Genomic DNA, 27430 nt, shown 5'->3' on the forward strand with positions numbered 1-27430 from the left:
TTTCTAATAATTTCAACTACGCTTAAATTATGCACCATCCAATCCTAATTTTACTGGCGGGGACACACGCAGGTTGGGTTAGATTAAGTTAAGTTTTATAATAAACAATATTATTTAAATCAAGAGGGTGAAAATATTGAAGCTTGCGATTCAAGTTGCGAGATTTTTAAATTTGAAGATTTTTGTGCGGAAAGAAAAATATATCAAATTTAAATAATTATTTACTTCTTGAATCGAATTGTCCCTTTCTTAAGAGAACACCAACTCTCTAAAAGTGAATCAGTGAGTATTTTACTGATTTTCAGTGGAAACGCTTATTTCTTTGTTATTTTAGCTTATATCTCTTGATTATAATCAGTTAAAATAAATTTCACTTTAAAATCAGTAATTGCTAGTTCGTTCATTTACTGCTACGATCGCTATCTCTCTCGTATTTAGTTTCAGTCATAAGAATTATACAAAGTTTGCAAAGAGCTAAAATTAGAAGTATTACTTCGATTTAATTTTTGATACAATTTCAATAGAGAGGCTTCAGATATTAAATCTTATAAGTCGGACAAATAAATGTCTGGCGACTTAGTGAAAATTATTCGTTCGTTATCCATTTAAAATAACAAGTTCACTATGCATTTAATATAAAGTAAAATTTTTAATATAATAAATATTTAGTAAATATAAATAAAATTTTTAATTCTATATAAAATAAATAAAGAGATAAATTGTAGTTTAATATTACTGAAAATAACGAAAGAAATATTACTGATTGAAACAGCCAAAATTATTAACTGATTCTTTCAATAAAATATCGCTGATTTACAGTGCTGTACTTATAACTGCTGTAATCAGTGACTATTTATTATTTTTCAGTGATAACACGCTGATTCACTTTCAGAGAGAAGTGTTGATACAATAGCATTATTAGAAAACTGATGATTTACGAGCATAATTTTCTGTATTTTACGTAAATGTAAACCGAATTGCAGAAAGACGTCTATTTGCGAGACGAGAAACTGCTTGCGAACGTGAAAAAATAGGAAAACTACGTTGTGAACAAACGCGATGACACGGTGACTGCGCATATGGTGCGCGTGACATGACTGGAATATTTGCTGCTGCTCTCATCGACAGGATCCTCCCATCCTTTGACCCTCTCGTCCTTTACGCACGCAACCGCCATACAATTATAAAGCTACGAACGCAAACCGATCTCAAAAAGACAACTCGAACCACTCGATTAGCAGAAGACTCCGCTCTTACTTTCTGCTGCTTCAAAGTCTAATTGTAATCTTTAATTAATATCATTAATGTCAGTTCATAGAGGTAGATGGAAGAGAGAATTTGATTTGTTATTCTATATCAGAAATAAAGCCGAAGGGTTAAAAGATGTATTGTAATAGTCCCTTCTAATATTAGGATTGGGTTCTGGGTTCTTTGAGCCGCGTCAATTTTTTATTTGATTCCGTTCAGTGTTTCGTGAACATTTCAGTTCACTTCATCAGGGAAAAACGAGTTGTTCCTCTACAGGTATCCCTTTAAATAGAAATATAAATGAAACGTTGGAATGAAAAATTTAGCTGCTGGCTCAAATCGGGAGCCAATCCTAATATTCACGTACGTCGCGAAAGTTTCAAAGTCTCCTCTAGTATTTGCCGTTGATCGGAAATCGAAAGAACTCCCTTATATTCGCGAGATTAAGTAGGGTAAAAAATACGAAGAGAGAGGAGATAGATAAATCGACCGATTAGTTCTTCAAATAATTTTAGCGTAGATCGAAATTGGATTGGGATCGTAATGGCTGTTATGAGGTGCGCCGACTGCAAACGACACGATACCGACGACATCCTTATTATATTCGACGTACGTGCACCGCTTTCATCGTAAATTCAATCTCTCTATTATCTTCTACCGGAATATCCGTCCTTTTCCGCTGAAGGATTTTTGTCGTCGCAAAACGCGCATGCACTTCATTACGCTTTAAACAATACAAATGCAACAGATGTTTCTAAAATAAGGCACCTAGAAAAGTGCTTTAAATAAAGGAGATCCAAATTATTATACATAAATTAGAAGGAAGAAACTTATTTTAATGAGAAAGCTATTGATGATCGATAAAAGGACTCAACCTTCTTATTAGACCGTCTTGTATAAGAAATATCTTTCCCATTCATAGCGAAATCTCGATCTCGACATAACCGGCTTGTTATTTCATAATAAACGTGAATCCTTTACGATGTTGATGGGAAAAGACACGAGCTCAATTAATAGTTAATGTACGCTCGCATAGTTGAAATCGGTCTCCAATCCCCGTAACTATTTATTCGGAGTAATTATGGATGCGACTGCGGGCGGAGAGAAGGATTCTGTCTGTTTTACGACGGCAAACAATGGGAGGAGAGACGCGTCCCGCGAGATAAAGGCGGGATGTTAGACGCCACCGTGTTGGGACAGCATCGCAAACAGCTGGCGCAGAGCGCGACAGTCTCGCGATTCGACTGATTATTCTACCCGAGCGCGATCTCCGTACATATTTACCCGACAGGGTGAATTTCTCCGGGTGCCGGCAACTCTCGAGTACCATCATCCCTGACGCTAATCGACCGCTCTCCCGTTGATCGATCATCGATCCGACGGACTTGATGAATTTACCTGAGGGAGTTTGCCGCGCCAATAATGTCGCATTTTTCATCGACTAATTCACTGTAACTAATTACCCATTCTTTGTACATTACACAGAGAGGTGTGTAATAAAGCTGGAATAGAAAAGAGAAGAAGAGAGCGGTCGACGGAAGCTACGCTTGCTGCAAATCCGTTCGTGTAATTGGTTCCAAGAGTGATAAAGTTGCCATGAAAAGGCATCAAATTACTAATTAATTAATTTTCAATTTAATTATCAAAAATTAATTATCAAGCTAATAATAAGTTAATTATTTATTTAAATTGTAAAAATTAATAAAGTATAAAATATTAATTTCCCAAACTGAACTGTCAGATTCTGATAGGCAAAGATTGCATCGTCAATTTTCACGCGTCAAATCCTGAAATTTCGAATTGACTTTGTATTTTAATGATCCGTATTTTGAGCGAAATTATCAAGGGATTCGAGAAACATTCGGTGGAAATAATCCGATGCATACTCGAGTCCAGGTAACTGATTCCAAGTCGTAACTGGTTCCAAGAGTGATAAAATTGCCATGAAAAGGCATCAAATTACTAATTAATTAATTTTCAATTTAATTATTAAAAATTAATTATCAAGCTAATAATAAGTAAATTATTTATTTAAATTGTAAAAATTAATAAAGAGTAAAATATTAATTTCCCAAACTAAACTGTCAGATTCTGATAGGCAAAGATTGCATCGTCAATTTTTACGCATGAAAGGTCAAATCCTGAAAATTCGAATTGACTTTGTATTTTAACGAATGATCCGTATTTTGAGCGAAATTATCAAGGGATTCGAGAGACATTCGGTGGAAATAATCCGATACATACTCGAGTCCTGTCTGAAAGCCTGCACCCGTGCTGATAATGGAAGGCGCGCGTCGCGGAGAACAATAATGTAACATCGCGGGTATAACGTAATCTGTGCATAATTGAACATAAACACGCCGATAATTTGAGCCAGCAATAGTGATGGAGAGGAGACGGAAGGACGGACGGATGGATGGGAAAACAATCATCACGCGGTTACGTGAGAATATTCTGCGGACGAACGAATAATTGCCTTCGCTGGACCCAGCATCCTCGCTACAAACGGGCTAAAGCTTAATCAAACTAAACATCTACGGGGTAGACATTGCTATTCCGACGGGTCGCCCCTCGAAGGGTTGAGAGCGAAGGTGAAGCATGATTCATCGTCGATGCTTCCGCGAAGACTCTCCAACTCATTAAATGCCAATTCGAAGTGACTTATAAGTGTAAAAGTGAAATTTTACCAACTACAGTATCGATCAAAAGTATTACATCATTTATAGAAATGGAAAAAAGTCATCGCTTTAATAACCAAAAATATATATAAATATTATTAAATTATCTTATTATTTTAATAAATTTATTAACAGGAGCAAAACAGCTGGGAGTAGGAAAGAAAAAAATTATTCATTCGCTTGCGCATTTCCTGTATCTTTTAAAAATGATGCAATATTTTTGACTGGTACTGTATATGCGACGTGTGTCCAAGTTCATTTAAAATTTTTTTTCGATTCATTATACGAGTTTTAATACTTCTTTTTAGCGGCCTACGATTCTTTTTGTTTCGCTTACCTGAGGATAATCGCCGTCCTTCATCTGATAGTCGAACACGTAAAAGTAAGTCTTGGGCATCGGTTCCTCCTCGCTGTCGGGGATCGGCGCTATGTGGGGATTGTTCGGTTTCTTGGTGTGCCTCAGGGTGAAGAGATCTCCGGTCTGTACGAGCGGTGCCACAAACTGCGCGTCACTCAAAGCTTGCACGCATGCATCCTTCGTGTTGACGGGATGCTGAACCGTTCGTTCCCAGTCGGTGTACTCGTTTACCACCTATACGAAAACGAATTTCAGGTCTGTCATTCGCACGGTCTGTCATAGACACGGCAAGAAACTGCGGAAACCGGAAAATCAGGCGTGACCGATTTGCGCTTAGAGCAACCTTTTTTTCAATGCGCTTATTAAAAGCATATTAAAAAAAAGGAAGAAAGAGAAAAATAACACAGGCCTGCGAAAAAGAAAATCAAAATTTCTTTTTAAGATGCAATAGTGATTTTTGACGTAATTTTGTGAGCTGAATCCGAATCTGGCCGCCGAATTTGCGTAGCTCGTCACGTTTTTGAGTTATTTGTAGTTGAATAGCCCAAAAATCTATTTTGGCCAATTTCATGAATTTATTCTGAGTAAACCAAATTTTTTGAAATATTTCTGTCAATGGCATCGTATAGTACTCACTTTCATCTTTCGAATCCACTTTCGATTACCGCCGCACGATTTTGTTTCGCTCAAATGTACAAGTCATAAGACTGGTCATGCATAGAGATCTAATAAGCCATTCTAAATCAATCATGCCTCTTTATTTCACTACGAATCAACATTAGGATAAAAATATATATTTTTAAACCATCTGTCACCTTTTGAAATTAAAAATGGCGCATCCAATATGGCGAATAGAATCACAATAAAAAGACATAAAATTTATCAAAATGTGTAACAACTGTATTAGATATTTCTTCACAATACTTTTTTGGACAACCGAACCTGACATATGTCAGTCTATTCAACTTTCAACATCATGGATCTACTATATTGATGTCAACATAAATTTTCTTTAATGTAAATTTTCTTACAACGTCTTATATACTACATACTTATATATCTCCGCGAAGAAAAATCGTGCGGCGGTAATCAAAAGTGGATTTGAAAAGCGAAAGTGAATATTATACGATGCCATTGGCAGAAATATTTCAAAAAATTTAATTTCCTCGCAATAAATTCATGAAATTGGCCAAAATAGCGATTTTTAAGCCATTCAATTACAAATTACTCAAAAACGTAACGTGCTACGCAAATTCGGCGACCAGATTCGGATTCAGCGCACAAAATTACGTCGGAAATCACTATTGCATCTTAAAAAAAAAACCTCACAGGCCTGTATAATAAAATAATCTATGTATTTAAAGAAATATTTTCTCACATTGATACTTTTTAAAATAAATCAAGTATAAAATATATTTTTAAAAAAGAATACAAAAAGAGATTTTTTTTCACGTCAATATGTATCTTTTTAAACTAAAAACAAGTTGGCTCTCTTCGCGAAAATCTCTTCAGTTAAGCTTCAAAGTTTCGCGCGTTCTATTCACGAATCAATATCGAGTCAGTTTCACCTTTACGGAATATGCGATGCATTTAATCGTTCGATAGCCTCCCCCTTCCCCTTCTATCGCGCTCGTAAAAATACATTGTCCCGGCCGTAATCATTTAATTGTCTATAATCGTTAAGTAATGCTCGGCGTGCATCGCTCTCCTGGCGCGGACCGATAACGCGCCGGCCAAATGGAATTGCGTCGCCGGTGTATTTTGACAAAACGCAACGCTCGCGTTTCAACCGTTGGCTATGGAACGTAACAATTATGTCCTACGATAAATTCCGCGCGAATGCGACGACACACGCGCCGCAAATATGCGCGGCATGTCGCGCACGGCCAGCGATAAATACGATTCATCTTTGCTCTTTGAAAATTTCATTCTCTTGTCCTCGAAAACCTCCTCATCGGAAACGAGAATTTCGAGATCCTTGAAATAATTTTGTATATATTTTAGTTTGGTAAAATTTCGGAATTTTATATTTCAATTCTTGATTTGATTAAAGATTTATAGGAATAAATAGACACCAGAGGAATCCATTTCCATTAAAAAATATGTAGACAAATATAAAATTTTCAAAAATATACAGAAAATAATTTGAAGTTTGAATCTTTGGAATATTTTGCATCTCTTAAATTGACAAAATAATCTAGAGATTATATTTAATTTCTTAGATTTTACTGAATCTACATAAGAACAAATAAATAAATGAATAAAAAAATAAGAATAAACAAATAAATAAATGTTAGGAAAATTCAACATTCCACAAGTTTTCAAAAATTTACAAGGATACAAAAAAGCAATATTATCAGCTTTTTTGTTTTTGATAAAAATTTTTTATTTACATTTACATACATAAATAAGATATTCATTAAAAATGATTTTTTAATCTTATAAGATATTATTTCGTTGTGTGAAAAATTCTAAACATTTCTCTCTCCGTCTTATAAATAAAAAAAACATCTGACTCACCGTGTAAAATATCTCAGTGAGATGATAGACGTAGGCATTCCTCACGTACGTGCGGATAATCCTGTCCCTCCTCTCTCCTTCGAATCCTTGCAGAACGTCCTTCTCCGCAAACTTCCACAATGCCTCGCTCGTTGTCACGCCAAATAACAGATCGTATTTGTTGTTGCTCGTGATTGGTGCACCGTGTTCAGCCTTCTTTGGAAGAGGCCTAAAGTCAACAATAACAATTTTAATTCAATGCAAATTCAGTTATTATATAATTTTCAAACAATATAATTAATTTTTTCTAAGAAGATAATATTATCTTTTAATTCTTTTAAATCTTCTTTCAATATTAAATTTAATAAATATACACAAAAAGATTAAAATATTAAAGTGACAATGAAATTAATTGCACATCTCGAATATTTCTGAAAAATAAATTGAATAATATAATAATTAAAACATAATTAAATTTAATTTAAAATATAATTAAATAATAATTCAAACATAAAAACATACTAGAGAAGATTATTCTAAAAATATAAACACATTCAAGACATGCATGATTAAAATAATTTTATATAATTAATTGTACATCTTAAATATTTCTGAAAAATAAATTGAATAATATAATAATTAAAACATAATTAAATTTAATTTAAAACATAATTAAATAATAATTAAAACAAAAAATACTAGAGAAGATTATTCTAAAAATATAAGCACATTCAAGACATGCATGATTAAAATAATTTTATATAATTAATTGCACATCTTAAATATTTCTGAAAAATAAATTGAATAATATAATAATCAAAACATAATTAAATTTAATTTAAAACATAATTAAATAATAATTCAAACATAAAGAAATACTAGAGAAGATTATTTTAAAAATATAAGCACACTCAAGACATGCGATTAAAATAATTTCGTTAGAAATACGAAGGCGACATTAGCTAAAAATCACGAACACTAATTGCAACGGAACTCGCTTTGGAAACAAAGATGATGATATGAACTCGCTCTATGGTTTCCGGCGGCGTGGAGCGATCTTCGATTGTAAGTATGCTAATGACGTTGTAGGGTCGGGGTGGGTCGTTTACAATCGCGTTAATGAACCACTGCTAATGTTCGCGATGGCGAACCGGCTCATTTAGCCCCTCTTTTTCCATTTAACGAGAAAACTCCGAGATCCGTCAGACGGAAGACGGAAAGCGGAATTATTGTGGAAGCCAACGTTAAGTACGAGACATTCCCTTCTCTCTCCCCCCCTTTTCTACCCTTTTCTCGGCCCCCTCCGTCCTCTCTTCGAGCAAGAAAGCAAAGCCGGGGCCCGGAAGTGCACACATCAAAATAACTTTTCCGCCGCTTTACGGATTTCCTTTGCCGCCGCGAAAGAAAATGTAGAAATATACGCCGCATTACCATAAAACTCTATTAAGCCCGTTCTACCGGAATCCGAGGATTTTCCCCTTCCCCTTACTGTCTCAGGATTTCGTCCCTTTTTTTTCCCTTCCCATTCGCGCTACGACCGTGATCAAAAGTGGCATTAGATGTTCGCAACGTCAGACGAATTTATCTTTTATATTTCTTATTAAAATTAAAAAGGCGATGGAATCGATACGAAGACCTTGAAATTTAAATTCGAAACAAGAAACTCCAAGATCGACAATATTATCGGAATTTCTTAAAGTCGGAATTCTTTGAAGAGTTGTGGTGAAAAATCATAAGACTCTTGGATGGAACTTTGAGAAAATCCAATATTAATGAGAATTTTTTCCGAGTATACTCACCCGAATCCTTGAAACTCGGGTCCTAGATAAGACAGGAGATCCTTCTGAAAGTCCGGCTTGATGACGACACCATCGACACTTGGGCCAAACGCGCTAAGAAATGTCGGAGGTTGAATGTCGACCTGCATCAGCTCTTCGAGACTACTCTCCCTCAGACAATCGACTATAAGCTCATTGTCTTTGAGGAGATCGTCGGGAATTGAGCAGTTGATAGCCTTGGCCAGTTTCAGGGCGTAGGATACAGGATCTTCTATCACGGCCCAGGATGAAAGGGCGCTACCCGATAGAAGTATGGCTCGTTTGAACAATCCTGCGAATTAAAGGATTCGGTTATTACATATTTTTTACATATTTTTTAAAATATAATATATCTTGATGATATCAGAAATCGAAAAATTAAATATATTAGTGTGAACATTATAATCAGTATGTATGATGTATAAAACTAATTTTTTAAATTGTTTAAAAATTATTGCTTAAATATTTAAATATTTAAATATTAGTACATTTTTATCCATTTAATATAGATTGATACTGGTGGAAAATTTCAATTTGAGTCAATAATTTTTGAGCAATTAAAAAGAAGAAAGGAATGTGGCATTTTTTAAATTAAAAGAGGAAATACTTTTTCCAGAAAAATATAATAATCTTTGCAATGAGAAAGTTGCGTCGCAAAGGAAAAATTTTCTGATATAAGTTCATATCAGAATACCTTGATATTTTTATTTTTATTTTCGCAAATTGCAAAAAAAAATACTAGATTTTTCGTCGATAAAGGAATTCTCTCTCGAGAAAATTTGTTCGATGGACCGGAACAGCTTTTCTATTGCTTAAAATGACACGTAGAAAGAGGAACAAAAGGTTATTTTCGCGAACAGATTTCGTACTCGCGGAGTATCAGTGGAAAATTTGATTTTCATTTCCTCAATTTTCAAGGAATATAAAATAAGACTAATAAAATAGATGTCAATTGCTACAGTGGATACTAAGAATTTATATCATTAAAAAGAAGGAAATAAATTTCAATATATAATCTGATGAAATATGATCAAATGAAATCTGTATTTTGATTGACGAAACGAAAAAAAATATAATAGTAAAAGTATTTAAAATTATTTAAGAGAAATTTGTCCTGAAATTTAAATCTTTAAATTATTTTAAATACAACATAATTTATTTTTCAATGTAATTTATTTTTTTTGTGTAATATTGGAAATAATTTTTTGTAGTTCACTCGAAAAGGACCAAAACCATGATCGAAACGTCGTGATTCACTTTAATAAAATTTGCCAGTGTGGTCGTTTTTAATTACTTCTTGTATTTTAAATACATTTGCAAATTTTAACGATATGTCTATTATTAGCGCACAAACACATATATCTTGTATAAAAAAGCGCGTTATCTATCTATAATTTATTTTATTTTGTAATTCATCGCAATTCAAGCTCCTTTCTCTCTGTTTCTCACGTGCCCTTTGATAATTAAATCTTGGTATCTCGAATTGTTACATCTAATGCCGGATGAAACGCAATAATTACGTGACGCTGAATATTATACGAGTGGATTGTTTGAGAAGGAAATTACGTCAGCGAAAATGGCGCCGCGGATAGATGGGAGTTACGTCGTTATTCTTTGCGAGAAAAGAAAGATAAACCAAAGTCCTTCTCAAACCTAAAGAAAGACGTGGTCGACGACCTATAATTATCCAAGAAAGAGAATTATTCCTGCGGAGACTCTCCTATCGATGTTATTTGCCCAAGGAAAAATGGAATGTTAAGTTTTCCTTAAAGCAGAGGTTTTCAATCTTCGCTCCCCTCGTTATTAACACCATCATTATTTTAAGGGTTTTACGCTATCAACTGGTTTAAAATAAAAATTATTATTCAACATAACAAGCGCATTTTATTTATATGTAACTCTTTAGAAATTATAACGCGCATGCGTACAATTATTAAAATATAATGAGTTTGAGATTTTCTGTTATTCATGTTATTAGAAAAACTTTGAAAGATATTCGTAATTTATTATTTTTTATTAAGAAATTGATTAGCTCGAACGAATCGAGTTCCGATTTTGATTTCTATGAGATGAGAAAAAAATTGCATTTTAAACGGGGGGGAAATGTAGTTTTCAATTTTCAAGAGGAATAAAAAAAGACAGATATAGGGGACGCTTTCTGCTTCGAGAAATTATTATGCGATTTTTTTCGTCGAGCAATTTATCAGGGGAATTAATAAAAGAGAGAGACAGAGAGAGAGAGAGAAGAGGAAACAAGGAAAGAGGAACAAGAAGGAATAGAAAAAAGAGAAGGAAGGCCAAAAGCAGGAAATAACAGGACTCGCTGTGTCTCGGGACCGTCGCCTCGGAAAAATGGAATTTTCATTTCTATTCTCGGTGATACGGCAAAGAATGAAGCATCCGCGAAGCCGGGGAAGCTAGAGAAGAATCGGGCCACGTCACGATCCCTTCCGATCAGAGAATCTTTCTGCTCGCAAGCAAAAGAAGAAAGGGAAACGATGCCTCTTCTCTAGCGAAACAAATAAGCACAAAGCGTCTTAAATGATGAAATCCGCAAATAACGCGAATTTTATTAAGTGAAAAAAGTTTTATGAGCCTTCGCGTTGGACTACTGGAAGTGACGGGGTCATAAATCTGATTCCAAATTGTAAAGGAAGAAAAGAAAAGAGAAATATAAGAGCTCTTTTCTCCCTCCTTTTTCGCATAAACCGGAAGATTTAATATCCCATATTTATTTTTTATCGTTCCCATGATTATGAAATCAAACCATTCTAAATCGCGTTGTTTCTCACACACACAAGCGACAGCTTCGATCCAAATCTCTCCCCTTATTCGCGAGAATTTCATGACTTCTCTCGATATTCCTCTTCTCCAAGTGTCTTTTAATTAACAAAACCAAGGCGAGGAAACAGCCGTGGCGGATAAAAGAACGATGGAGGGGAAAAAACCCCCGGTCTCGGACACGCGTGGATGGCTGCGCTCTTCTCATAAGGATGGAAAGTATTTTCCAATAGCGCGACAAGGGTGGCTGGTAGGAAGGGACGATATTTCACGCACATAATATCACGAGCGCGGAAACGGAGAGTAAGAGGGGAAGGGAGAGAGAGACGGAAGGCTTTCTCTTATCCTCTCGGATGGCCGTGTCCATCCCCGGAGGGTGCTCGTGGAGGCTGTTAACCGTCGAACGTTAACCGTGAACACGACCACACGAAGACGGCAGCCATCGCAGAATGAAGATATAAAGGGAGAGACAGCCAATATCCCCGGCAATGTGTTACCACTCGCCGATCCGCGCGTGTTCGTCCTCGAAAATACCGCGAACCCGGCAAAATGGCGACGAGAGATCGGAAAGGGAGAGAGGCGGGGGACGGGGGAGAGCCGGCGGATATCGGAGAAAGAAATTTCGAGCTGATATTCTTGCTGGTTTAAGCTACTTCTCATCTCTCATCTCTCATTTTCTGGACTCCTTCTTCTCAATTTCTTTCCCGGAGCGAGGAATGCGTTGCGATAAGATGGCGCAGCGATTCTCGCGACAGATGACGGGGATTTTCGCGGAATATTTCGATCGCTAAGCTAAACATTTTCTCATCAATCTACTGTTCCAAGAGATTCCAAAAAGAATCCTCGCATTCTTCGGCTATTTAATAATATGCAGAGGGAATTAATCAGAAGGGAAAATCAGAAGGGGGGATATTCTTTTGTCAATCCATAAATATTTCGCTCTCTATGTATATACATTTAAATGTATACAATTTTTTTAAATTTAAGATACTTGAATTTTTTCATTTTGAATCAAAAAATCTCTTTTTAAATTTAAATAAAATATGCGAAAGGAATTAGATTAAAAGAGAGGATATTCTTTTGTCAATCCATAAACATTTTGCTCCCTACGTATATACATTTAAATGTATACAATTTTTTTAAAATTTAGAATACTTGAATTTTTTAAATTTGAATCAAAAAAACTTTTTTATAAATAGAATATACGAAAAAAATTAGATTAAAAGAGAGAATATTTTTTTAAATCCTTAATATTTTGCTCTTTGTAAACATATACATGCATGTCTTCGAATCTTTTTTTCAATTCAGAATATTATAAAAATTTAGAAAATTACATTAAATTTAAATAAAATAACTTGCGAGATTACTTATGATCAAGGTTGAGAACCTTTGCTTATTTCAAATCTACAAATTCGTATTTTCGCGAAAAAGTAACGGAATAGTTACAGAGACAAGTCCGGAAAGCGTAAGCCCATTTCACGTCGGAGACCTTGTTAACGGATTCGATCGGTAGAAATTTTCGCAAGTTTCTAGAGGAAATTTTATGCAACGAGGAGAATTTCGCTTTCGAGAGAAAGAGGAAACCTTTCCCCCCTCTCCTTCTTATTTACGAATACGTAATTTGTGCGTAATTAACCAACACGAAATAACGCACTGTAACGAAGCTCATGTAAAACTTGCTACTCTTCAATTATATGTAATGCAAAAGCGCTTTTAATCATTTACGAGACGCGCCGGCGCAACGTGTATCCTGAATAATTGCGGACGCAACATGGCGGCGAGTGGTTCCGAAATTTTGACCGGCTTCGTTCTCGAGAAAATTAATAACGCTACCCTGCATTTTATAATTCACGATTATAATATTGCTTTTAGCTAAATTCAATTTTCCCAATTTTAAATGTGTTGTTTTACATACTTCAAAGTGCGATTCGGTTGCGGGAACATAACCTAATACATCGTCGAAGAACGAAAAAGAATCAAAAAATCTGGATCATTATGATAATTATCTGCCTTTTACATAAGATCAATAGAATTATATATCGTTATATTTTTCCAAAATAGTCTGCAATTAATTCTACATATTTTGCTTAAATTATGTCCAAAATTACAAAGTACTCCTCAATTCCAGCAAACACCAAATAACATTTATTTAACTGTTAGTTGTAATTTCCCACTCAACAATATAACTGTTACATATTATTTAACTGTTACATGTTATGTAATAGTTATATTGAGTGGGAAATTACAACTAACGATTATATTATTATATTTTTATCTTATTTTTTAATATTTTATTAATTTCCGTTCATCATTGTTAATTATACTGAGGAGAGTCCAGACGAGGACCGAAACGTTTACATAGAACTTTCGATTTGTCAATATTTTGTGCAAAATTATATTTATATTATTATTATATTAGGTTATAGTTTAAATTATAACCTTTGAATTTTTAGTATAGTTATGCGAACAAATAATATGATTAAAGTTAACCCATTTAAATTGTATTTCTTATATTAAATTTGACTCATATGTCCGTTTTTAACTTCAAAATTTTATTTTTTACTCCTCAAGCCCGATTAATTACTGATTATAACAATTATATATCTGCACTGAGAAAAAAATCTGGTTGCATTAATTAGAATTCTGGTAGATTCAACCAGTATGTCTGTTCGAAAATGGACAAACCAGAATTCTTGTAGGAATTACCAAATGAATCTGATTCATTTCTTCCTAATAATTTCTTCCTATTAAATTTACCAAATTTTCTGGTTAATAATACTAAACTCGCCAGCACCAAGTCGTCTAGAATTTTTTCCATCTAATCTCAAAAGTCTGTTTAATATTCTGAATTTCAACAAGATTATTGGATAAATTCAATCCAGATTATTGAATAAATTATTTTAAATTCAGTTTGTTAGAAATTAAACTGATAAACAGTGATGCAAGAAGAGGATGCAGCTCAAACACACACAATCAGAGAGCTAGCGTCCTCATTCTGGCACTACTGCTCGTAAGAGAAAAAAAATATACCTCGAATTTAATGTCAATACTAGTTCTTTATATACATTTCATGACAAATATTGAATAAGAGTTAAGTTAAGAGGGGCAAGCAAAGAAATTAATGTAACAAGAAACTTTATAGATCCAACCAGAAAATACAAGCCAAATCCTTATAATAAAATTTATTAAACGTTCTAGTTATAAAAAATCGAGTCTTATCATGATAACTAGAAATTCTTGTTTGATTTAACCAAAATGCCTTCGATCATACGTCTTGTTGGTACAATCAAACGATTTTTCTCAGTGTGTTATTTAGTGTTTGCTGTGATTTTATATCACGTGTCGCTTCAATTATGGGTGCTCGAAACAATTTGGATCACTTACCGCGAACGACGGTGGGACTGATGGCGAGGAAATGCACGCAAGCGGCCCCGGTGCCCTGGCCCATAAGGGTGACGTTCTCGGGGTCGCCCCCGAAGAGGCCGATGTGCTCCTTGACCCAGTGAAGAGCGGCTATTTGATCCATGAGGCCGTAATTCGCGACCCTCGCCTTGGTCTGCGGCGCCACGTTGGCGTTCAGGAAGCCGAGCACGCCCAGCCGGTAGTTCATGGTGACGATCACTTGGTCCGTGTAGCTGGCTAGGACGCTACCGTCGTAGGGGTTTCCGCTGCCCCAGTCGTAGCTCTCGCCGTGAATGTACAGCAACACCGGATGCTTCCTGCCGCCCTCCGCCATCCCTGCGCAGACACAAAGGGGTCGCGTCGCGACGCGACGCGTCGTTTTAGTTTAGTTCCTCTTTCGCTCGGCGCCGCGAGCCGGGGATGACAAAGACGACGGTCGCTGCGCTTTCTTTGTCGCGACACGTCGGGAACACGAGGCTACGTCTAGTCTACCTGCCGATGCTTCCGGAAAAGGGCCCGTGTTCCCGGGCAAAATGCAAGAGTATCGTCTCAAAGCTCTTTCAGCTAACTTACAAGATACAAAGCAGTAAACGTGGGGATGCTTTTATTATTTTATCTCATATGTTTTGTTGATTAAGCTCTTTAAACATCAGTTAGGTTAACAAGTAAAGTTTCCATTAATTAAACAATTTTTTTTTTCAATATTAAATATATTTATAATTTAATTTAATATTTAATTTATATTTAATTTACTATTTAATTTAATTTATATTTATATTTAATTTAATGTTTATTAATTATATATATTATTTAATATTTAATATATATTTATATTTAATATTTTATAATCGCAAGAGACGTGTGTCACACATTTGTAACATGTTCGACGTGTTATTTCGTCCTAGAACATAAAGTCCTGAACATCGATAGGAATGAGAGATGAAATTACCGAACCGTAAAATTACAGGGAATCGCGCTCTTGTATCGCCGTCTTTTCCCGCGTTTTATGACGGTGATTTCGATAACGATTTTTTATAGAAAAAGATTGCTCCAGATATCACATTTTTTTCGTCCGTCTACATCAAAGTAGACGTAGTCTTAATTTAACAAAAAGGAGAAGCTTTCTATATTCTGTATGTGCGATTGTCTCTTTTGCCTACATATTTCACGATGAGATTTTCATCGTTTCCAAGATTTATTTCCCCTTCCCTCTTTTTCTATCACAAAAGGAATATGGAATCAAGGATGTCAAGATTCTTCTGAAACCTATCCGTAATTTTTAACAGTTTTTCGTTTTACTTCCGCGTTTCTCTTCCTCGCAAACTATCTCTTGAAATCCTTTGAAAAAGCCTGCAACTACTTGTCCCCCCCCCCGCCCCGCCTCTTTCTTCCTTCCACTGAATGTGACTTTCTATATGGCTAGACACACGGTCAACATCGCTCTTTGTTTCGATAAGAGCCACTTCCGTCTCACTTTCACGACCGTAACGACAAGAGTGCTGCTCTGGAGTGATGTGGCAAGTGGTAGGACCATATTTCGCGATAAGGAACATCTCTAGCAAATCTTTCGAAAGAGATCTACAATTCCAATGCTTACTCATGGTTTACACAGGATCCAAGAAACGCGACAAAGAGGAAGATAAGATTTTTTGAAAGACGGAAAAAAAAGATTCTCCGATTAATCCATCTGTCAAGTCTGTCAATTTTCTTCCGCTTGACTATATTCATTATAATAAAAATTGTTGATATTTTTACTATCGCTTTAATTAATCTGATTAATACTGTCAACACGACTCGTCCAGGTGGCTCGCAAAGATCACTTTTGATGCTGAAGAATGTGTTTCAGACAACATCACCAATTTTTCTCGCCGAACGGTTATCGGACGCGAGATTTTCCCTCTTTCAACTCATTCGGCATCAGATCCCTCTTTTCACGCAACCAGCCACGGACATCCTTTGAACGTTTCGTTTTTTTTCTTTCTCGAAAAATTCATCTGATCCGTCAGGAAAATTTTTTTATCCGGCCCACCTCTCTGATTCTGCAGGCCCGTCCGAAATTATCTCAGAATCTTAATCAGCTAAGTCCTTCGCCTCAAAGTACTTCGCAAGTTTGTGATGTATTTGCCGAGACTCTTTATTCGGATTAATGCAGATCCGTTTCACTTCCGTCTCTCTTCACGGAATGTCTCCTCGCGACGAGATAACGAGGAGAGAAAAGAAAAAAACCGTATAAAATTTATTTGCTTTATTAATTTGTATAAATGTATCTTGACTCGGAATCGGAAAATATCTGCTATTTTTTTTTCTTTTTTGCCGAATAAAATGTTTCGAATAACTCGTATTTTCAGCTGCGAAAATTCAATCACGGGATAAACACATACGTGGCCCGAGTTTATTTTATTTAAATTGAATTTAAAAATAAATATGTTTATATATTTGTACTTGTACAGTTCAATTAAAATGGAAACCTCGCATATATACATGCGTGCTTTGTAAAAATAAACAGAATCTTGATAAAAATATACTATAAATATAACACGCTATAAAATAAAATGTACTATAAATTTTATTTCTCGAACAGGTTTTACGGAACAACATCTTTTAGTCGTATTAACGCTTCGAGATCATCGAAAAGCGCCTCTAAAAAATTGAGATTATCCCCCCTGCCTTTGTCGCGGACGGCAGTGAATTAATCGTACGCGGACATTAATCCAAGCAAACTGGAGAAATAAATTTGGCGATCGGACGAACGAACACCATCGCGCTCGGAAAACGTTCGCGGAAAATGGCCGCGATGCGAAAATATTTAACGCCAAAACTCGATATTACAGCGAGCTTTCTGCATTCGCTAGAATACTCGATAAATCCCGTTCCCGGGAAAATAGATTAGCGCGATAGGTCATCAGCGAGACTTCTCGCGACATGCACGCATTGGTATCAATTTATTCGCCCCCACCCCTTTTCCCCTACGCCTCTCCCCCCCCCCATGGTATCGCGCCCTCGTAGCGCGATCAAAACAACGGGTGTCAAACATGCCTGAAATAGTTTCAACTTTGTCTCTGCGCGCCACGTATAATGCTCATCGACATGGTCGCTCGTTAATTAACGTTGCCAGATGAGTTAATATTAACAAGCGTCAGTAATCGTACAAACGTTCCGACGCTGACTCTCACAATGATCTTTCATTATTTCGTAGCACAATACGTCACCGGAAATTTGCCCGGTGCATTATGCAATTTTGACGCGCTCCGAAACGATTAGTAATTAATATAATATCCGTCTACGCGTAAAATTTTAAGTATAATCCGATACACGCATATGTGGGCGGCCGATGAGTATGGCAATTTTGCGAAAACGACATTTTGCGCCCTTCCCCTCGCGAAATAAAAAAAAATAAATAAAAAAAAAAAGAGAGAGTTTAATCCGAGCTTAAAAGTCAAAGAGCGAATTTGTTGGCGTAACAATACGTTGCTGCGGGCACGTCCATTTTTGCAATGATGTTACTCGTCCATCATCGGAAATCCGATTACACAATCCCGTTTTAGCCTGCGCTTTCGACGTATCATTTTTAGCTCGTTATTGTAACAGTCCGGTATGTAAAGCTCAGTTTATATTTATACCTCCCCCATCTCCGATCATTATCCGCCATAAACTAATCCGTCGATGCGATAGCAATTACGAAAAATGAGGAACAACCTACTCGAATATGCGAAATTAATTTTAAGCTCTCGCGTATCCGGCCGCATATAATATACTTGCCAACTATTTCATATCGTGTAACATTTTGACGCTTTTGCATCCTTTTTTAAGGATGTTTTGCACCTCTTTTCAAAATATTGGGAATTTAAAAATTGTACGAAATGTCCTTACATATGTTTAGAATCTTCAATACAATTTTTAAATCGATTCAGTAAAGCGTTCGCAAGTTATAAGGATTTTAATTTACACCGAATTAACATGTGTTCTTATGGGAAACGTAATCACGTCAATTTAAATGACAAAAACACATGGAAATAATATTCCGAACTTGTTTAAAATTTGCAAAAGTTTAGATACAGAGGAAATATTTGGTCAAATAATATACAAGTATTAACTGGTTAAAAAGATATTGAATATAATTTAATGAAGTTAACCATGTATCTGTCACAAGGCAAAATTCTCTGCCAAAAGTTAATCATTTCGATTAATAAAATTCGGAATATTTCAGTAAAAACGCAATAAATATTAAAAAATACATCTCTGCATTGTAGCTAAAATCAAATTGTATTATAATATTCCACATAATTTCTCATACTCAAAATACACCAAAAATGGATATATTCGTCAATATTGATTTTCAGCTACTTTTTGCTGAGATTGTATATACAAATATTTGTATCTAGCGTCACGTTAAGGTACGTTTCCGAATTAGCAAATGATATTTTTGCCCCGAGATAATTTGTTTCTCTTGAAATATAAGGGTTTCCTCTGTTCTCTGTAAATTTTATAATTAGCTTTTTCTCTCTCTCTCTCTTTTATATTTTTGAAACTTATTTTAAGCATGTTTTGTACCTATTTTCAAAATATTGAGAATTTGATAAAAATTGTACGGAATGTTCTTACATATGTTTAGAATCTTCAATACAATTTTTAAATCGATTCAGTAAAGCGTTCGCAAGTTATAAGGATTTTAATTTACACCGAATTAACATGTGTTCTTATGGGAGACGTGTAATCACGTCGATTCAAATGACAAAAACACATGGAAATAATATTCCGAATTTGTTTAAAATTTGCAAAAGTTTAGATATAGAGGAAATATTTGGTCAAATAATATTATACAAGTATTAACTGGTTAAAAAGATATTAAATATAATTCAATAAAGTTAGCCATGTATCTGTCACAAGGCGAAATTCTCCGTCAAATGTTAATTATTTCGATTAACAAAATTCGGAATATTTCAGTAAAAAATACATCTCTGCACTCTAAGATCAAATTGTAATATTCCATATAATTTCTTACTCGAAATACACCAAAAATGGATATATTCGTCAATATTGAGTTTCAGCTACTTTTTGCTGAAATTGCACATACAAAACATCCTTAAATGTAAATTTCAACTTATCTTGACGTCGGATATTATTTTCCCCCCAGTTGCTCCTACTGCAATTACTAGGATCAATAGGTTAATTATGAAAAGTGAATAGTGTAAATTCGATGCAACGCGGATCAATTATTGCTCGCGATATTACGAGAGATTGCTGGAACACGGCGAAACTTGCAGGCGGCCTCGGTAACTTTATCGCTCGCGACTCATTATGCACAAACAGAATCAAAAGTACGTAATTACATCGCGAACTTTGCAGCGCAAACTGCGACGGGCATAATCCGCACATAATGTGCGCAGTACGTGAAAGCAAATTAATTACTTCGTTCGTCGCAATATCGCTAGCAAGTTTGCAAACGCACGGACAAGGCTTGGCTGCGTCAGATTCTCGCTAAATTCTAACAATAATTAATTTTATATCGCATTCTATCGCGAGTCTCCGTTATTTTATCAAATTTTATTGCCCCTTCAAGATAAAATTAATCAAACGTTTCATTTTATATGAATGCGCGCTGATCTCTTTGCTTGCATTGAAATTTTATTTCAATTCCAGCTACGCGACTTTTACTCCGAGCCAGCTGCATTTTACAGATTTATTTTCATAATTCATCTATACGTTGCAAAGTTGTGTTGATTTAAACGAGAAAGAGAGAAAGAGAGAGAGAGATTGGAGCGGAAATAATATATGAAAAAGATTGGGAGAAGGATAAAATATAAAATTTGAAGTCCTTTTTGTAAAATCTAATAATTTAATTTAAAATAAAGATGCAGTTTAAATATCCTTTTACCTAATTAAAATAATCATTATATAAACTATATGTTTATTACAAACGTGAAAGTAAATTTTCGACATTATGTAATGACGTTCTTAACAATAAATAAATTTTAAATTTCAAGGTATTATGCGGAAGATAAATATTAATATATTTAATTTTATCATTTAATATTCAGTTTGTAATATGATAATTACATATAATAATTAATAATATAATAATTAAAATTTTTGAAAGAAGAGCAAAATGATATTTACTCCTAAAATAACGGGATTGTTAACTGGAAATAAAACGGTCGAGTACTCCAATTTTACTCTGTTTATGTTCGAATAAATAATTCAATCTTTGTTAAAATAATAAAAAATATAATTATTATTATCGCAAAATCTCGATCTGCGTATCTCGGTATAAATTGAACAAACGGACAGGGACTAACAGAATATTTTCAATATAAATTATCGCGAATATCCCGATTCGAGGAGCAAAGGACAGTGTTGTCGCTTCATCAAAATGCGTTTCGCCGCTTTAAACCATTATCGTCATTCCGGGCAAAATATTATTGAAAATCCTCTCGAACGATGGTACGTCGTACGGACTTTTATCAAAGCGTGAGAGTCCGAAGCTGTACCTGTAGCGAACAAATTACGCGAACTATTCATAAGGTATCTCATATGCGTGCGTGAGCTCGTCGAGCTCACGTATGTATGTGAGATAGAGCAGCTGGTCGAATTCGAATTCGCCTAAGCAACCCGCCCCCGCGTGTTATATCCCGCATCGTAAACTCGCGATATCTTCCTTTAATACGGTGATAAAATAAACCACGATCACTGCGTTATCATGCGGCGCCGGGGGGTGCGTTAAATTAAATTGATGAACGCTACTACGCAACTTTACAACAATCGTTGTTGCACGCCGTGCTTTTACAATGCCCGGAAAACGTCCCTCTCTATAAGACCTGGTAGCAAACTAGTCCTTCGTTTCTCGTGAAGAACATTTCCGCCAAATTTTATGCGTATTTTAATTTTATGAGGGATCTCTGCATTATTCGTATATTTCTTAAATTGTTTTTAAATTTAAATTATTTTTTATTATCTACAATTAAAATTTTTAATCATTTAATTTTAATTCTAATGCTAATATAAAGGACTATTTGTATATTTCTTAAATTGTTTTTAAATTTAAATTATTTCTTATTATCTACAATTAAAATTTTTAATCATTTAATCTTAATTCTAATACTAATATAAAGGACTCTTTTTTCAAAAATCTTATAATTGAGAGAATTCCAGTACAGAGTGTCCCAGACTTAACGAATCGGCCGTTAATGGTAGGATTCCCGAGATCATTTGGAGACGAAAATTCTAATACCAAAAAATTTGAGGAAGATGTAGCTTCGGCGCTACAAAAGATTAAAGATTATCAATCGGCGCGCTACGTTCTCCTCAGGGACATAACACATCAAGGGGCCCGCGTATTCGTTAAGTCTGGGACACCCTGCATATTTGAAGAATTTTTATGTGAAAATAATTGTATAACTTAAAGATAATAATACAAATTATTATCTTTTATTATTTGTGATTATAATTTTCAATCGTCATTTTTAATTCTAATTCGGATAAACGGACTCTCTCTTCTCGAAAGCCTTATAATTGAAGGAAGCAGTTATTTATATTTAAAGGATTTTTGTTGCGAGACGATGAACGCGGTAAATTGGCAAGAACTCGTAAATGTAGAATAAAGCGCGATTATTTTGAGACACGCAAAAGAAATTAATTAAATAATCGTTTTTCGCGTGCAAATATCAGCAAGCGTCCTCCTGGCGGATTTTTGCCGGTAAACGAGATTAGAAGACGAGTTACTAGTTTTTGAGCGGAGACGCAAACAGCGTGTGCCGTTAAAGTGTCGGGGGGGGGGAGAGGGTTGGAAGGGGTACAAAGGGAGACGGAGCGAGAGGGGAGAGGGGGTTGGAAAACGCTATGCAGAACTTGGCAGTCGCGCGGGCACCGGGCACGATCTCACTTAATTGGGGTCGTGTAATTTAAGTTAAGCAAGTCGTAAAATTTGAATCGTAATTGCGCGCATCCGTTACATACACACATGCACACGCGAATGCGAATGCGCCAGGCAATACCTTGCGCATTGTGTGTATGTATGTGTGTATATATCTAATCGAAAACCGTTTTCGAGAGAGAGACTGTTGAATAGTTTCGCGTGTTCTTAGAGCCGTTCTTTCGGAAGCGGGCGTAGTTTTCAAAATTAAATTTTTGGAGGACCCCCACCGGCTTCTCTTTTCTCTTTTTGCCCGAGAGAAAATTATTGGAATAAATGTTCGAAATAACATTGGATGCGTTTAAGCTCGATCCCAGGAAACTGATCAGGAAATTGAAGTAATTAAAATGTATCTATAAATTTTTCCGTTTCCTCCATTTTGAAATTATGTACAAAATAAATGTTTCGCGCGTGCGTGCTAATGTAATCTCATGAAATATATATTTGACCGAAAGATCGAGATGGAAGGTTTTCCTGGCTGGCTTCAAACGTGATTATTAAATCGTGTCGATGTAAACGCCGCGGCGATTAAAAGCTGCGATGGTGTGGGTACACAACAGGTAGATAACAGGTAGCTGGGCATTATATGGAGATGCGGATAACGCGATTAAGAGCTTACCGCTCCAGTGTATCGTCAAACGCGGATTAGGAGTGGCTGTGGCGTCGTTGGCGCCAGTTAAAAAATTTGCCTCCTCGCATTCGGATCTCGAGCTCGGAGCAAGATTAAGTTTTTTCGAAAACCGCCGTTTCGATAATCCCGTTTTATATTACAGGAAATTAAACCTCAGGAAATTCCGAGTTTTTCTCTGACTTGTTCAAGAATTTTAATGCACGCAAACAGAAATATGCATATGTATCGAAAAAATTAATTATCGCAATTATTTAGATTTTTTTTAAATGGAAGGAATAAAATTTTTAAAGGAAACTGAGAAAAATATTTATTTCAAAGACTTATATGTGTATAACAGAAATATAAAAAAAAATTTGATTATTGCAATTATTTAAATTTTTTGAAAATGGAAGAAATAATTTTTAAAGAAAATACAGAGAGAAATATTTTTTTCAAATACTTATATACGTGTATAACAGTAGCATTCAAAAATTTAATTATTGCAATTATTTAGATTTTTTAAAAATGAAACGAATAATCTCTAAAGAAAACAGAGAGAAATATTTTTTTCAGAATGCTTACATGTGCATAGTAGCAGTATTCAAAAATTTAATTACTGCAATTATTTAAAAGTGGAGGGAATAATTTCGAAAAAAAAAAATAAAAACAGAGAGAAATATTTATTTTAAACACTTTTCATTTACACGGAATTAAAAATTTTATATTTCAATTATTTGAGAATTCAAGGGGATCCAATAATAAAACAAACAAATTTTTTTCACTTAAATCCGAAGCTTATTAAAGTTCCTTAGATCTCAAATTAATCTAATGAGGGATATAAAATATGAATGCTCACCTCCCTTCGTTTCACAAGCTTTTTCTCGGTTATAAAGAGATTTACCCCAACAATAATTCAGGAAGCTGAGGCTTTAAAGATCCGTTGACGTAACAGCCATAAACGCAACAGCTTCGTTCCTCCCTCGTATTCTCGTGTCAGCGTAGACGAGAACTGACAAGAGTAGACAAGGATGGTGGCGACCGCTATTTCAATATGGCGGCAGCGTGCTAGAGTTTAAAGCACAGACTCCATCGAAAACGAGCTTCTTCCTTCTGCTCGATATCCCCCAACCCTCACCCCCTCCCTCACGTGCACACACAGGCCGTGCAAGTGGCCCTGCATATTTGATGGGACATTTCTCGGCATCCTTTCAACCGGCAAGTTTCCAGGTATTAGCATAGTAAACATGGATTTACGTTATGCACGACCGTGCTCGGCGGCACTATATTACTATATACGACTGAGGCGGCCGTTACAAGAAGGCACAAGTTTAGCTTAGACGTTTACTCACTCAATGCACTTAAGCGCGAAGCGACGTCTCCCTAAAACTATCGTTAATCACGTATAGGAATTCAAGATTTCGGGCCCGAACGCGCGATGACCTTGGAAAGCCTTATATCTATCACTAGAATTATTAGGGAATTTCTAGATAATTATTCGGGAACTACTAGAAAATTATTAGAGAATTTACTAGGTTTACTCCAGAAAGAATTATCATTCTGGAATCCTATTATTAGAGAATCGGCGAAAGAAAGCCTCTGACAAAACGAAGATAATGTTACATGATAGTATAATATTGTATAAGTGGTCTGAGAAGTTGAGAATTTTTGAATTTTTCAAGAATCTCAATCCACTATTGTGCGGCGCGATCTACAACTAGAAATTTCTAGTGGTATTTGCAATATTGACAAAGCTCGAGTTTTGGAGATTATTATATTCAGCGGAGAGATATTCAAGAAATACTTAAGAGAAAAAAATCTTTCAAATAAAAATATATTTATCTTATACAAAATATTCTTTATAAAAATATATATGTAAATTTTTGTATTTGTAATTTTTTATTGCACATAAAAACGGGGGATTTTATATTCCCTTCCCCCTTGCGTGATAATAAATTTTTGCTCGTTATGTTTGAATTTTTTTGACGTTACGCGAATACGAGCGCGTCAAGTGCAGAGAGTGTTTTCTCTAAAATGTATCTAGTCGGGACCGTGACGTAACAATAACAACAACAGCAACAACAGCGAGAAAATCTGCGAATACGTTAACTGTGCGACGACAGAACGCGCGCGAAGCCGATTGCAATAACATAAAAAATGGGTGGCGTGGCGAGGAGAAAGAGAGACCGACTCTCTCGAATCCAGGAAGCCGCACTATGAATTACACGTGCTACGTGACAATAGATTTTTTTTCAACTTCTACCATTGCTCCCGGCACGACGACGAATAGCATCCAATTTTTCTCTATTCAACTCCTAACAATCGGAGCCCAACGGGTAGGGTCGGCTCGCGGAGGGTGGCCAGGATCGAACGGAATTCTGTTGTCACTCCGGGTACGGCATATATAACGATCCCCGAGTTTTATAGGGGGTCGTGTATCCGTGCGCGTGTCCAGTTTATCTAGAGCCACGTTAGCATTACAATTGAATTTCTCCGTTAATCTCTCAACGCAAGAAATCAAATTCCGATGTGTAGTATAATTAAATTCCGATTTATTGCTGATCTTTTATTCTGATCCGAATTTTATTGCTCCCATCAATTAGCACAAAATTGATATAAAAAATAAAGATGATGATTTAACGTTATATCATCCCCTGTTTTCGAAAAAATATTCATAAAAAATTTTAAACAAAACTAATATAATTGCTAATTAATTGCTTAAAGATAAAGAGAAAGATAAGAAATCAAGAAGTTAAGTTCCAATGTGTAGTATAATTAAATTCCGATTTATTACTGATCTTTTATTCTGATCCGAATTTTATTGCTCCCATCAATTAGCACAAAATTGATATAAAAAATAAAGATGATGATTTAACGTTATATCATCCCCTGTTTTCGAAAAAATATTCGTAAAAAATTTTAAACAAAACTAATATAAATGCTAATTAATTGCTCAAAGATAAAGAGAAAAATAAGAAATCAAGAAGTCAAGTTCCGATGTGTAGTATAATTAAATTCTAATTTATTGCTGATCTTTTATTCTGATCCGAATTTTATTGCTCCCATCAATTAGCACAAAATTGATATAAAAAATAAAGATGATGATTTAACGTTATATCATCCCCTGTTTCCAAAAAAAATATTCGTAAAAAATTTTAAACAAAACTAATATAATTGCTAATTGATTGCTCAAAGATAAAGAGAAAAATAAGAAATCAAGAAGTCAAGTTCCGATGTGTAGTATAATTAAATTCTAATTTATTGCTGATCTTTTATTCTGATCCGAATTTTATTGCTCCCATCAATTAGCACAAAATTGATATAAAAAATAAAGATGATGATTTAACGTTATATTATTCTCTATTTTCGAAAAAATATTCGTAAAAATTTTAAACAAAATGAATATAATTGCTAATTGATTGTTTAAAGATAAGAGAAAAAGTAAATTTTAAATAGATTTCAAAAATTTTAAAATTAGAATTTTAAATAGTTTTTTTACGGTTTAAATGCTCTTTAAGTAAATGTAAAATTAAACTTTTAAATTATTGTTAATCTTTTATTTTGATCCGAATTTTATTGTTGTTATCAATTAGCAAAAAATTGATATAAAAAATAAAGGTAATAATTTAACGTTATATCATCCTCTATTTCCGAAAAAATACTCGTAAAAAATTTTAAACAAAACTAATATAATTGCTAGTTGATTGCTTGAAGATAAAAGGAAAAATAAATTTTAAATAGATTTCGAAAATTTTAAAATTAAAATTTTATTTTAAATGGTCTTTAAGTGGAAAATGTTAAATTAAAATTTTAAAAATAGATAAATAGATAAACAGATTTAAAAACTTGCACAGATATGCATCAATATAAAATTATCTGCAATAAAGTGAAAAATAATTTTGAATATCAAATCACTTTCTGAATTTATTGTTATCGAAATATAATTATGGCTCGCGAAATAGGATTAAAAAATAATCGAAAATGCTTCGAGACTTATATTGTTGCGAGAATAAACTGTATTATCGCAAAAACAATTTTATAAATAACGCCAATAATAACAAAGTTATTATTATAAAATTTTCACCTCATGATTTCTCCGCAGTTTGTCCACCGATGCCTTTGTGTACCAAA

The 27430-nt window shown here is 34.7% G+C and overlaps 1 protein-coding gene across 1 annotated transcript in view; it reads right to left on the bottom strand.

Annotated features, from left to right (window-relative positions):
- Positions 1-4230: 4230 nt before the first annotated feature.
- Positions 4231-27430, bottom strand: part of LOC105254069 (neuroligin-4, Y-linked) — a 189276-nt gene continuing 166076 nt past the window's right edge. Inside the window, exons 5-8 of the mRNA XM_025412802.1 lie at positions 14766-15119; positions 8583-8892; positions 6805-7012; positions 4231-4518 (exon numbers count right to left, since the gene is read on the bottom strand). Coding sequence (XP_025268587.1) covers positions 4231-4518; positions 6805-7012; positions 8583-8892; positions 14766-15119 — 1160 coding nt within the window. The remainder of the gene's footprint in view (positions 4519-6804; positions 7013-8582; positions 8893-14765; positions 15120-27430) is intronic.

The sequence above is a fragment of the Camponotus floridanus genome, unplaced genomic scaffold, assembly GCF_003227725.1.
Source record: "Camponotus floridanus strain SB8 unplaced genomic scaffold, Cflo_v7.5 scaffold57, whole genome shotgun sequence".
In the NCBI taxonomy this organism is placed as follows: domain Eukaryota; kingdom Metazoa; phylum Arthropoda; class Insecta; order Hymenoptera; family Formicidae; genus Camponotus; species Camponotus floridanus.